We start from the raw sequence: 14,915 nt of genomic DNA on the forward strand, positions 1-14,915 counted from the left end.
TCTGTGATGTCAGCCAGCCTCTTTCTGCAGCCATCACAGTGCTTTCTTGATGGCCCATGTACAAAGTGGCCTTGGTGGCAGAGACAGAGGCTATCCAGTGGCTCAGTAAGATAGACTTCCTCTCATCAGTGACGATCTGGCTTTCTCTGCTGCTAAACGTGCAACCACCCGGCGGCAGAGGCCTCCCTGAGTACATCATATGACACTTTTCTTCTGAGGGTCTGTCTGGCCCCTGGCAGCATATTGGTAACCTTGGAGCTTTTCCATAAGGGAAGGAGAAGAAATTTGTCCCCAAACAAATATATTCTGGGTACAGATATACCTTCCTTTCCCATAGTGCTTCTTCCAGCACTACCACTTGTGGACTTACAGAATGTTTTCTTCATTGCCTCTGCCAAAGAGAGAGAGTTTATTGGCAACTAAGTGCAACAGTGGGCTTCTGTCCATGGAATTCACTGGTCTTACCTTATAACTCATGACCCAGAAGCAGCTAACTTTGTGAAGCAGCCTACTGAAGCCTCAGTCACAGTATCAGCTCTAAGACAACACCTGGTGAGGTCGGGGTGCCATTCTAAAGGAATGTTCTAAAGGAATTAAATAGTAGTCACTAGGTCATATCGTCTTCCTCAAAGCCACAGTGCATGGGTCCTGGAACCAGGAAGTAGAGATGTGAGGCTTTGTTTTACAATTACACCAGATAATCTGCTGGAACCATTTTTAAAAAAAAATTTTTTTTAACGTTTATTTAATTTTGAGATAGAGAGAGATAGAGCATGAACGGGGGAGGGTCACAGAGAGAGGGAGACACAGAATCCGAAACAGGCTCCAGGCTCTGAGCTGTCAGCACAAAGCCCGACGCGGGGCTCGAACCCACGGACCGCGAGGTCATGACCTGAGCCAAAGTCGGACGCTTAACCGACCGAGCCACCCAGGCGCCCCTGCTGGAACCATTTTTACTTTCTTCTCTGCAACCTTGGGCTCGATGAGTTTGAAGGTTCTCGTGTACAAGGAAACAAAATGACGGTCCTGTTGAATGGGCATCTGAGACTCCCCCCTGGCCATTTTTCATTCTCGTTGTGCTGGATCAGGGAGCTGATTATCAAGATGAAAGTCGGTTGCTATGCCACAATGGTGGAATGGGGGCTGTATCTAGAGTTCAAGGTGTTCCCTGGGAGCCTCTTTAACTACTTTATCCAACAGTCCTTGTTAAGGGAAAGCTGTGGCAATCTGATAAAGACCCACTAAAGACTCAGATTCTAAAGATTATAAGACTCAGATTATAAAGGAGAAGCTTCATATCATCTTCCTAGTAAGGAACCCTACTCATCTGAGCTTCCGGCAGAAAGTAAAGAATGTGGAATGGGTGGTGAAAGAAAGGAGTGATCAATATGAACTTGACCTTGGAACCAGCTACAGAAACGAGGACCACAGAAGGCATGTATATTTTTCTTATGTTTACATTATAAGCGTAAGTATACATTATCATATATATGTACCTTTTTATGTGTTAACCAATTATTTTCCCCTTTTCCTTCTCTTACAATTTTTTTTTTTCTAAATGAGTAGTATTAGTTATTCTTTACAATTTGGATCAGAGCTCACCAAACAATGAAGAGCCACATAGAGTCCTGAGGGAGAGGACCTCATATCATCCTGGATTCTTGGACATAATGAGGGAAACTATGTCAGGCATTACTTCGGATTTCACCCTTCGGGATGTGATTATTTACACAAAAGCTGGTTGCGTTTTGCATGGTAGAAACATGAAGTCATTTTATGGGAGTTAGGAGGAAGAGGATGAGTGCTTTGTGGCAACGTGAGTGGACTGTGGTAGCCATTTGTCTGTTTACTCTCAGATTTCCATCTCATTTTCCCTACACTCTGCTCGGTGTGGCAGGGACCTCCATTTCCTAGACTCCACTGCATCCGACTACTGGATGGCACTGGCCAGTGGAAACAAAGGCAGACAGGACAGGAGAAGGAGAAAAGTCTGTACATTTCTCTCTTGTCTCTGTCTCTGTCTCCTTTGGGTGACATCCTTAGCAGTGACTAGACTCCTCTCTTTGTTGTCCCCACCCATGCCAGACAGCTCATGCTAGGTTCTGGCTCTTTGTGGACATTCTACAATTTTCCCTTCAGCCTTAGGAGTGCTATTGCCTTCATTAAAATAAAAATTAGGGGCGCCTGGGTGGCTCTGTTGGTTGTGTCCGACTTCAGCTCAGGTCATGATCTCACAGTTTGTGGATTTGAGCCCTGCGTCGGGCTCTGTGCTGACAGCTCAGAGCCTGGAGCCTGCTTCAGATTCTGTGTTTCCCTCTCTCTCTGCCCCTTCCCCACTCTCTCTCTTTCTCTCTCTCTCTCCAAAATAAACATTAAAAAAAAATTTTTTTTAATTATGGGTTGCTTCACTTTCTCTTGTGTGCACTTCAGCTCTGTTATGAGCTCTTGTATGTCCAGTTCCCTGTGTTAAATCTCCACTGTTAAATACTGAGGATGGCATTATCTGTTTTCCTAACTGGGCCCCGACTAGTGGTAAAATCCTTGTGTGTGCCTGTATGTGTGCATGTGTGTGATATGAATCAATTTGTGTAAAATACAAGTGTCACTGTGTGTGTGGGTATTCATGTGGTGGGTATATAAATGCATATAAAAGGAATAGTGAGGGATAGGTTTTCAAAGGGAGAGTAAAGGAGGGGCTTTCAATTTTCTCTGTATCTATTACATTTTCTTTTAGTTTTTATAACAATCAATCTCATAGTTTTAAAATGCCTAGTTCTTTTTGAGTGACTCCGTTTCCTAAGTAATGATCTGTCCATCTGATGGCAGCTTTAACATCTTTAATGTTTTGCATAGACAGGATATTACTATAGTTGCAGTGACTTCTTATCCACACCTCCAGACAATCCCCTTTCTTTTTTATTTTTATTTTATTTTGTTAATTTTTTAGATTTAATCTTATTTGAGAGAGAGAGATGGGGGAAGAGGCAGAGGGAGAGAGAGAGGGAAAGAGATAAAGAGAGAGACACACACACACACACACACACACAGAGAATCTTAAGCAGGCTCCATGCTCAGCACAGAGCTTGACGGGAGCCTTGATCCAACAACCCTGGAATCCTGACCTGAGCCAAAATCAAGAGTTGGACCGGCTGAGCCACCCAGGCACCCTGACAACCCCCTTTCTTAAGCAGTATGAGAAATGTGTATCTACATGGATCAATAAAAATATTTCAGGTTTCATTTTCTTGTGACAGATTCTATTTTGTTCAATGTAATCCAACAAATAATATCTCCTCAATATTCACACAGGATATGAAATCATTGTATCTCCATCTGACATCAGTACATTCATTCTGCAATTGCTGTATCCCATCTTATACAATTCACAATGAATATGAGAAGTATGAGTATTCCATATTGGCGGTCTTGCCATTTTGCTAGTGATTTTTTTTTTTTAGTGCTAAAATTTATCAAGTGCTAATTTCCTAAGGAATAAGACAAAAATGATGCTCTTATTTTCAGAAATCTGAAGGAAGTGCTATAAAACTACAATTTCACCCTAAGACGTTTATAATCCTTTTTAGCCCAAGAGAGTTTGATATTATGAATATTAATGATATCTGTTCTAGTAAAATCCCAGCAATATTCCGGTGATAAGAGCTTAGCAGGTTTGTGGAGAAAGAAATACTTATTTAAGTGGCTTTCATCATGCCATACTGCTTCAATGCTGTTTTTCTTGTCATTCATGATTCCTTTCAAGCACTCCCTGGCAATATTGAGAACTTGGGTAGGAGTGCCACCAAATACAGCAGCATGGTAATAAAAATCTCCCATGCCAGTAGGTATATATGCTTCTGATAACTCACTTCTTTCATATGGCACCTTTATCAGATCTGCCTTGTACCAGTAAGCATGTAACTGAGCCACTGACTCCCCCAGAGTCTCCACTCCATATTTCCTTACGAAGATTTGATCTACATCCATGCAGAAGAGAAAGTCGACTTCACGCTGGATATGATCTACAACATGTTCACTAATAGTCTTCATGCGCATCATGCTGACATCTTGCCATCTCTTCTCTCGCTTAATTTCAAACACTTTGATTGTACGGAGGGGACTCAGCTGTATCCAAGGCATCCTGGAGAAGTCATCTATCAGGACATAAATTATGACTTTATGGCCAACCATAAAAAACATATCTGCAGATAGTATAAATTTCCTCAAATAGTGGTCGATATATCTGTGAAGTAAACAAGAAATGATTAAGTTCTTTGTCTTCTATTGCAGTGAAATGCATACTACTTAACTTACACTGGTCGTAGTTTGTCCAGAAATACTAGTAGGCAAACAAATATTAGATACGCTTCTTGAGTTATATTTAAGTAGCGTCAAAGAAAGTGAAATTATCTGCCTTTCCTCTCCCTGATGGGGTTCTGTGGATCATGAGAAAAGAGGACTTCCTTACGAGGGGGAATGAAACATGGTGAGATCGGTAAATGGCACAGAGCCCTGTCGCAAGATGAGAGCCAGAGTCTTTAGGGTTGTCTGGGAGGAAGGAGCTTGTGTTGGGGATTGTAGGCAAGAAGGTCTTGGGTCCTTGCATGAGCAGTGATTGATGTCCGTGGCTTGCTTTATGAGGAGGAATTTATGAGGAGTCAATAATGCAGACATACATGTCTCAGCTTCAGATAATGTTTATATAATCATTAAAAATAAGTTCTGGATATTGATCTAAGTTTTAAGAAACATAGTAGATGGAGTCGGGAGAAAACTTTCTAGTTTGGAATATCTGAAGTTATGGTAATTTAATAATTAAAGCAAGATAAATTATGACAAATACCTCTTAAAATATTCTACTGAGTTGGAAGCTAGCAACCCAAATACAAAGAGATACCATTTATCCGCATTTTTTTATGGTTAATGCTTTTGTACTGTGTTCCAGAAATCCTTGCCTCCTCAAGGTAGTGAAAGTATGCTTCTGTATTTTCTTTTAGTTGCTTTATTGTTTTCACTTTCACATTTAAGCCAGTTATCCATTTGAATTAATTTCTGTGTATGGTATAATACAGGGCTCTTTGGTATTGGTCTTTGCCTTCGATAGTAATCCTATTGGCCAAGAATGCCTGGGACTCACCTAGGCCCCTGCTGCTTGTGGTGAGACCCCCACAGACATTTCCCTTACCAGCCAATGTTGTGGCTGGACCAGCCCACACTTACAAGATACTCCTCAGCAGCAACCATCAGAGAACTTTGAAAAAACAAAGTTCGTTACTCACAAGTCCTGGAGGGTACAAGGTAGGCCCAGGGCCACAGAACGAGGTCTTAGGTAAAGGGAGAGAAGGGGGCGATCCTTGGGGATTCTGCCTTTATTTGGCTGGGGGATGGGGTGCCAAGGCTTTCACAGCTTCACTCTTTATTGCAGAATTTGAAACCTAAGAGCAGGAATGAAAGTGCAGGAAGGAAAGTGCGGGGTCACTCAGGTGGTCAGTTACACAGGTTACCCAGGCCTTTCTAAAAGGGGAATTTCACAGGGGGGCCGACCTGCCTCTTTACCCAGTTGTTTAGTTAGTGACCAACCATGTTATAGCCCGCAGTATGTTTATTCAAGTTGGATGTCTTTGAAATGAGTGCCTCAGTAATCAAAAGTGTAATGTCAGGCATTCACAAGAAAAAAAAAGGTTATCATCAGGCACTTTCACTGCTATGGTGAACTTATTTTTTTAAATTTTTTGAAAACTTTCTATTTTGGAATGATATTAGATTTATGTAACAGGTGTAACTGTATTATACAGAGTTCCCATATACACTCTATGCATCTTCCCCTAATGTTAGTATCTTATATAATCATAGTACATTTGTCAAAACTAGGAAATTATCAGTGGTTAAATACTATAACTTAACCACAGATTTTGTTTTTTTTTCACCTGTTTTGCCCCTAACGGGCTTCTAGTTTGCAAGATCCAATCCAGAATACACATTGCATTTAGTCATTATGTCTTGTTAGGCTCCTCCAATCTGTCTCCATTTCTCTCCTTGTCGTTTATAACCCTGACCATTTTGAAGAGTACTGATCAGGTATTTTGTAGAATGGCCCTCAATTTGGGTTTTTCTGATGTTTTCTTAGGTAGAGATAATTTCAATACAGTCACATTTGTCAACCTCTTCCTTTATGATTAGTATTTTCTGTATCTTGATGAAGAAATCCTTTTCTGTCTTGATTTCATTCAGATATACTGCGGTTTGCCCTTTAACTTTTGGTCTTTAAACTACTTGGGAAGTATGTTTGTATATGCTTGTATATGGAATGCTGTAGAAAGGTGCAATTGTGATTTTCCCATGCCGACATCAACTTTCTCCAGCATCATTTATGAAAGTCTTTCCCTACAGATCCACAATGTCATAGCCATGGTCTTTCACATTTGCGTGGGTGTTTCTGTTTTATCATATTGGCTTATTTGCTCATCCCTGGATGATTGTGAATTTTATTGATTTTTTTCAAAGAACCAGCTTTTTGATTCTTTGATTTTACTCTATGGATTTTCTGTTTTCAGTTTCATGGATTTCTGTTCTCATCTTTACTATTTCCTTACTTCTGTTTACTTTGGCTTTATTCCGTTCCACTTTTTCTAGATTTTTGAGGTGGGATTATTGATAATCTCCCATTTTCTATAATAAAAAGCTTGAATGTAAAGGACATTTGGCATTACCTACCTTCCTACGGCAAACACAGTCAGCCCCACGGTAATTTTATGTTTGGCATAATACTGTTCCAAAACTTCTTCATTGAAAGTGCCATGCCACACAACTGGAGCTGACCAGTTGGTGGTGGTCAGGTTCATGGATTGACTGTAAGAAAGACATAAGAATTGTGAACAAGATACCTTTTAATAAAACTGTGGTAGATGTTACTAATATATAGAGCCTGTGTCTGGTTGCAGCATTTCCTTACTCCTAATCCAAAGCCTTGATGGTTATGACAACCCGGAGAAACAGCTTGTCAGAAATGGCCAGATCATTACAAAAGTACGTGTACAGGTTAGTTACACTGTGATCCCAAGATCTTTGAGGACACAGTTAAAACGTCACCCTAAGTATAAAGTAACAATAACTCTTATATTTGGACAAAATCTACTGGTCTTAGGCTTTTTGACATTAATTACTTTCAGAGACCATATTTTGAAAAATGACCTTCCTAGGTTCATAATCTAAAATGCTGCCAGTGCTAATATTACTGCATACTGTCAGAATCAACTTTGTCAGAACTCTAGAAGGTAGCCAAAAGTTTAGAGCAATCAAGCAAAAGTTAAATCAAGAAAAGGACGACTCAACACAATAGAAGGAAAGGTTTGTGGTATTTTAACTTAGCCTTTGCACCAACTCACTCCCAGTATGGCATTGGTGTTGAAAACAGCAAACCATGTTCTCAGTTTGAGTATCTGCTTTGGGATGGAGAAGAGTGGATCTAATTCCAAAGGAAATGTGTTTGTCCATTTTGGCCCTAGAAGTCCCCAAAGGACTGGACTCCTAGTGCTTCCTTTTGTTTCACTTAACTCAGAACTCTTTCAAAATGGAAAAGTGGCTAAGTAGAGGGCAATTCTTGAAAACATTTTAAAAAGAAACAAGCCCCTGCCATCTGAGGCAAGAAATTACAGTTGGAATAAACATAGATATGCTGAAATCCTGGGAGGAGAAAATTGGGAGAGAGTTCTTTGAAAAGTAAAGGCTTTAACAAGACCCCTTGTGTAACGAGGAATTAAGAAATCCATACACGTGTTCAGGATTACATGCTCAGAAAAGATCCCTGAAGATCCTAAGATTTCACCTCTGGCTGATATTTAGGCTCAGTGTAAGCAGGAAGCGAAGACTAATGCAGAGTTGTAAACAACTGGGCTGTGTTGAAGGAGGGCCCAAACACAGAGCCAATCTTCAAAGACTGTAAGAGGGTTATTTTTTTCCCTCTTTCTTTTCCTTTCCCTTCTCTTCCCTTCCATTTCCTCCTTTCCTTTCCTTTCCTTTCCTTTCCTTTCCTTTCCTTTCCTTTCCTTTCCTTTCCTTTCCTTTCCTTTCCTTTTTCTCCTTCCCCTCCTCTTTTTCCTCCTCCCCCTTTGAATTCTCCTCCTCCTCTGCCATCGTCTTCTTCTTCTTCTTCTTCTTCTTCTTCTTCTTCTTCATCTCCATCTCCTCATCCTCCTCTTACTCCTCCAATTATCCTCCAACCACCACCACAACCACCACCACTATGGCTCTAGGTATTTAAGGTTATCTTTAACAAACCAGTAGCTGACCATAAGCTAAAGGAACAGAGACCTCTCAGACCAAACAAGACAAAGAATACAGTCTTTAAAAATAGTCTGGAAAAGTCACCAAACAGACAAATAACTACAATCCACAGCAAGCAAGAACAACAAACTCTGAGGCAAAAGAATCAGAATTCCAAAGTAACGACATTATAATATACAAAATGCCTGTTTTCAACTAAAAATTATGAGGCATACAAGGAAACAAGAATGTGTGGTCCATTGATGGGAGGAAAGAATTAACAAAAACTGTCCCTGGGGAAGCCAGACATTGGGCTTACTATAACAAGACTTTAAATAAACTATTTTAAATATGCTGAAAGAGCCAAAGAAAACCATGGAAAAAGAACTAAAGGAAATCAGGAGAACGAAGGCTTAACAAGCAGAGGATGTGAATAAAGAGATAGAACTATAAAAAGGAACCAAAAAGAAGTTCTGAAGCTGAGAAGTATAATAGCTGAAATAAAAAAAAACTTGCCATAGGATTTCAACAGCAGACCTGAGCAGACATACATAGAACATTTTAATCAACAACAGAATACATATTCTTCTCAAATACACATGGGACATTTTCCAGGATAGATCATATGTTAGGCCATAAAACAAATCTCAATAAACTTAAAATGGTTGGAAACATACAAACTATCTTTTCCATTGACAGTGGAATGAAACTAACAGCAGAAGGAAACCTGTAAAGTTCATAAATAAATGGAAATTAAACAAAACACTCTGAAACAACCAATGGGTCAAAGAAAAAAAATCACAAAGGGAATTAGAAAATACATTGAGATGAATAAAAATGAAAATACAACATACTAAAACTTTTGGGATGCAGTGAAAAGCAGTACTCAGAAGGAAGTGTATAGCTGTAAACATCTGTATTAAACAAGAAGAAAGATACCATATTGATAACCTAACCTTCCACCTTTAAGGACCTAGAAAAAAATAGCAAACTAAACCCAAAGCAAGAAGAGGGAAGAAATAATAAGGACTGGAGCAGAGACAGCGGACATAGAGGAAAAGAAAAACATGACAGAATTAATGAAGCCAATAATTGGTTCTTTGAGAATATCGATAAAATTGACCAATTTTTAACTAGACTGACTGAAACCAAAAATCCAGAAATGACTCCAATTATTAAAATCAGGAGTGGAAATGGAGACACTACTACAAACCTTACAGATAGAAAAAGCATTATAAGAGAATACTATGAGCAATTGTACATGACCTTATTAGATAAATAGATGAAATGGACAAATTCCTAGAAACACACGAACTACCAAAACTAGTTGAAGAAGAAATAGAAAAATTTAATAGGCCTGGAACAAGGCAACAGAATTAATAAAAATAATTGGATTGGCAATCAAAATTCTCCCAACAAAGAAAAGCCCAGGACAAGATGGCTTCATTGGTGAATTCTACCAAACATCTAACAGATTAACACCAATTGTTCTCAAAGTCTTCCAAAGAAATTGAAGAAGAGAGAGCATTTTCTAACTCATTCTATGTGGCCAGAATTACTGATACAAAAGCCAGGAAAAAACACCTCAGGAATACTGTAGACTAATATCCATTATGAATAAAAATGCAAAAATCCTCAACAAAATATTTGTTAACTGAATCCAACAGTATATTAAAATCTGAAGTTAGATTAATTCCAGGAATGCAGGCTGGTTCAACCTACAAATACCAAAAACAAACAAAACAAAACAAAACAAAACACAAACAAATACCAATCTATGTAAAACACCATATTAATAAAATGGAAGTAAAAAACCCACATGATCATCTTAAGTGATGTAGAAAAGGCATTTGACAAAATTCCCACAATCCTGCATGATAAAAATACCCAACAAACTAGGAACAGAAGGGAAATTCCTCTACATGATAAAGGGCATCTTATGTAAAACTCACAGTTGACATCATACTTATTTTTGAGAGACTGAAAACTTTTCCCCTAAAATCAGGAACAAGACAAGGCTGTCTGTTTTATCCACTTCCTTTCAACATTGTACTGGAGGTTTAGGGAAGTTGGGCAAGAAAAGGAAATAAAAGGCATCCAAATTGGAAGGAAAGAAGTAAAACTATCTCTACTAATAGAGAAGATTCTAAGCAGTCTTCCAAAAAAAATCTATTAGAACCAGTAATTGTTGCAGGATACAAGATCAACATGCAAAAATCATTTATATTTCCATACACTAGAAACGAACCATCTGAAAATAAAATTAAGAAAACATTTTCATTTATAACAGGAACAAAAAGAATAAAATATTTAGGAATACACACAACCAAAGGAGGTGCAAGACTGATACAATGAAAACTATAAGACATTGTTGAAAAAGATTAAAGAAGGCCTAAATAAATGGAAAGACATCATGTTTATGGATTGGAGACTTCATATTGTTAAGATGGTAATGCGCCCCAAAGTGAGCTACAGATTCAATGTCATTCCTACATGTACTGCATTGAATAGTAACCCTCCCCCCAATTCAAATCCACTTGGAACTTCAGAATGTTACCTTATTTAGAAATAGTTTCTTTGCAGATGTAATTAATTATGATGACATCATTCTGAATTAGGTTGGGCTTGTGAATCCAATGACAGGTGTTCTTTTAAGATGAAAGGGCACATAGAGGAGAGATACAGATAAGGCCATGTAGAGACAAAGGCAGAGACTGGAGCTATGCTTTCACGCCAAAGAATGCCTGGGGCCACCAGAGTCTTCAAGAGATAGGAAGAATTCTTCTTTTGGGCTTTGGAGGGAACGTGGCCCTGCTGACACCTTGATTTTGGATTTCTGGACTCCAGAGTTGTGAAGAAATTAATTTATGTTGTTTTAAGTCATGTAGTTTGTTGTGATTTGTTATAGCAACCCTGGGAAGGTAATACACTATCACTTTTCTAACTGCTAATTTAATTTAATTTAATTTAATTTAATTAATTATTTTTACTGAAATGAACAAACTGAGCCTAAAATTCATAAGGAATTGTAAGGAACTTCAAATAGCCAAAACAATCTTGAAAAAGAAGAACAAAATTGGAGGACTCACACTTCCCGATTTCAAAGCTTACTGCAAAGATACGATAATCAAACCAGTGTGTTATTGACATAAGGATAGACATATATAGGTCAATGGAATAGAACTGAGTCTGTAAAAAGCCCATACAACTATGATTAGTTAATTTTAAATAAAGGGTGCCAAGACCATTCAATGGGGGAAAATAGTCTTTTTAACAAATTGTGCCGAGACCACTGGATATCTACATTTAAAAAAAAATGAAGTTGCACTTATCTCCCACCATGGATAAACGTTAATGCAAAATGGATCAAAGACTTAAATGTAAGAGCAAAAGTTATAAAACTCTTAGAAGAAAACTACAGTAAATTTTCATGATCTTAGATTTGGTAATCATTTCTTAGATGTGACACCGAAAGCATGGACATCAAAAGAAAAAAAAATTAAATAAATTAGACTTCCACAGAAAACAAAATTTTGTGCATCCAAGGACACTAACAAGAAAGCAGAAAGGAGACCCACAGATAGAAACTGGCATTTTACAAAAGTAAATATCCAAGTGGCCAATATTCATGGGAAAAGGTGTTCAACCTTGATGGTCATCAAGGAAAAGAATGAAAACAGAATGAGAATTCTTGTACAGTTGGAAGAAAAAGATTCTATTGGGGCGTGTGGGTGAGTCAGTCAGTTAAGTGTCCAACTCTTGGTTTCAGCTCAGGTCATGATCTCTTGGTTTCATGGGTTTGAGCCTCGCATCCCGCTCCGTGCTGACAGTGTGGAGCCTGCTTGGGATTCTCTGTCTCCCTCTCCCTCTCTGTCCCTCCCCGACTCATGCTGTCTCTGTCTCTGTCAAAATAAATAAATATATTTTTAAAAAAAGATTCTATTAACTATTTCAGAACCTGTTATGGACTGAACACTGTCTCCCCCAAATTCATATGTTGAAACCCTAATCCCCATTGTGGCTATTTAGAGACAGGGCCTTCAGGGAGGTAATTCAGGTTAAATGAGGTCATAAGGGTGGGGCCCAAATTCAGTAGGACTGGTGTCCTTAAAAGAAGAGACACCAGGGGCGCCTGGGTGGCTCAGTCAGTTGGGCGTCCGACTTCAGCTCAGGTCATGATCTCGCGGTCCGTGAGTTCGAGCCCCGCGTTGGGCTCTGTGCTGACAGCTCAGAGCCTGGAGCCTGTTTCAGATTCTGTGTCTCCCTCTCTCTCTGACCTTCCCCCATTCATGCTCTGTCTCTCTCTGTCTCAAAAAAATGAATAAACGTTAAAAAAAATTAAAAAAAAAAAAAAGAAGAGACACCATGGATGCTTGTGGATGATGGCGCACAGAAAAAAGTCCCGGTGAGGACAAGAAAGCCCAGGAGAGAGGCCTCAGGGGAAACCGAACTTCCCACACCTTGACCATCCACTTCTAGCCTCCAGAAGTGGGAAGAAATAAATTTATATTGTTTAAGCCAAAAAAAAAAATGCAGTGAAAACTGAATTTTATTGGTAGTCAATTTGGAATCTGTGTAAATGATTATATGGTTTTCTCCTTTGTTTAATTGTTGTGATGAATCATCACGCTGACTTACAAGGATATGCCTTACTTGTCTTGTGAGTGGGATCCTGTGCCAGTTATTAAGCTAACATCTTTCGTAACTAAACCCACTGCACTATGCTGGGCTTTCTTATATTGAGCCAGGACTCCGCAAACCACATCTCTTCTTTGCCAACAGGCACCCTGTTAGGCTCTGCTATAGAGGGCAATGGAGGAAAATTACAAGCCTGGGAGAAGAAGGAACTTGCTCTTTCCTGTTTCTAGGGGGCTCCTTATCTGCCTCCTCCTCCTGCAAGTCTCCACCACCAAGATATAGTTCCATCTGGATCCACATTTCAGCTTTTCCAACATTGTCAAACCCAGCCTCATTGTGCCCCTCCATAGAGGTCTGGCTCCTTGTCCCAAGTGGCCTTTCTAGAGCCTGGTAGTACCAGCACCAGTTGAGTGGGTCTTAAACTCACTGAGTTTAAGCTCTCCAAGTTTCTAGGGTTTAACAATTTTGGCCTCTTCCTTCTGTTTCTTCAGCCCTTTTCCTGGGAAAAATAGTTACTTCCTGTGGTTGTTCCCCCCATGACACCTTAGAATTCTCTTTTCAGACTTTTCACTTACTTATACTAGTTAACAACTAACTAGGTAACTTTATACTAGTTAACAGTTCTTTGTATGAAATGCTTTTTTAAAATAACCGGTGTGCTTTATGTGTCCTTGTTAGATCTGACAAAAGTTGTAATATCATAGGAGGATGGTTCATGGACCATTATCCAATCATGATCTTAGCTGGACATCTCCTTTCAAAGTTTTAATTCAGACAAGTCCTGAAGCCCTGCACCACCAAGGAGAAAGACACATGGGTACAGTAAGGAGAGGGAGGCAGAGAGGCTGGAGGAAAGCTGCTGTATTAAAGTGTGAAGTGCACAGACAACCCATCTATCTGACTTGGGCTTTGGTTCCCTCGTTGGCAAAATGAGGAGAATCAAGCAAATGGATCAAACATGGACCCTTCACATTTTGACCTGCCATAATGTTAGGTTTGGGTTTCTGTTGGGTTTCTGTCATCTATACTCTCATTTATGAAGGATGTGGGCCTTAATGTCCACTGGGACACTGCTTATTTTTTTGTAATGTAATCAAAGATCAATCTCCCGCCCAACAGTTGGAAGGCCAGTTGTAAGTATTATTGACACAGTGTTAGTTTCTACTGGGCAATCTATGGATTAATCTCACATATGTTTGACTTGGAGTTCTTACCTGGGAGAAAACCAGTCTGAAAGCTTTAATTCCTTTGATGGACTGTTCATAGACCTATCAGAAGAAATAGTGCAAAGAATCACACTGTATCTATTGAGCTTGAGATAATTGAATGTCTACCAAATCAAGGGTTATATTATGATATGATGTAAAATGCAAGATAAGCATGAAGCAGTAAGAAAAGCAGTGATGAACTTTGAAGGTAGTGGCATGGAAAATCATGATTTCTAACCTTGACTGAGGCTCTGTGCTGCCCAGAAATCTTTATGTGTTTCTACAGTGCTCATTCTCCTTCTTCTCACTGATAAATAGCAGTCATCACATGAAACCTCCTTCAGTTTTCAGCCACCTCGCCTCCAAGTTCATCTAGAGTACTGATTTTCCCCCCCTCTATTGCATTGGAAATAGATCCCTACTATCTGTCTAAGGTTAGCCTTAAATATCCTGTCTGCTCAGAAGCCCTGATTTGAGAGTCATTCTCAGAAAGGTTTTTCCTAGGCTTTCTATCTGATCGATTGACATTCTTGCAGGCATTTTCCTATGGCTTCAAATTTGTATGTGCAACTAGACTTCTCCCGGGAATTTAAGGCTCAGACATCCAACTGCATTCTGAAGTCTCCTGCTTGAATTTCGCACAGATACCACGAGAAGAAGATGCTTAATGTGAAAGTCATCATGTCTTCCCCACAGTAGGAACCCTTCAAATGTTGCTTATCTCACTGGCTCCACTTGGATTAGCAAGGCAGAAGTGTGAGAATCATTCTACACTCAGAGCATTCCCTAAATCCCAGCCCCAAATCCATC

The 14,915-nt window shown here is 39.3% G+C and overlaps 1 protein-coding gene across 1 annotated transcript; it reads right to left on the reverse strand.

Annotated features, from left to right (window-relative positions):
- Positions 1-3,546: 3,546 nt before the first annotated feature.
- Positions 3,547-14,161, reverse strand: LOC115499125 (N-acetyllactosaminide alpha-1,3-galactosyltransferase-like). The gene is made up of 3 exons (XM_030292843.1): positions 14,112-14,161; positions 6,712-6,846; positions 3,547-4,240 (listed from the first exon to the last, which is right to left on the reverse strand). The coding sequence occupies exons 1-3, from the start codon at positions 14,159-14,161 to the stop codon at positions 3,547-3,549; spliced, it is 879 nt and encodes a 292-aa protein (XP_030148703.1).
- Positions 14,162-14,915: the final 754 nt, after the last annotated feature.

This window comes from Lynx canadensis, chromosome D4, assembly GCF_007474595.2.
Source record: "Lynx canadensis isolate LIC74 chromosome D4, mLynCan4.pri.v2, whole genome shotgun sequence".
Classification (NCBI taxonomy): domain Eukaryota; kingdom Metazoa; phylum Chordata; class Mammalia; order Carnivora; family Felidae; genus Lynx; species Lynx canadensis.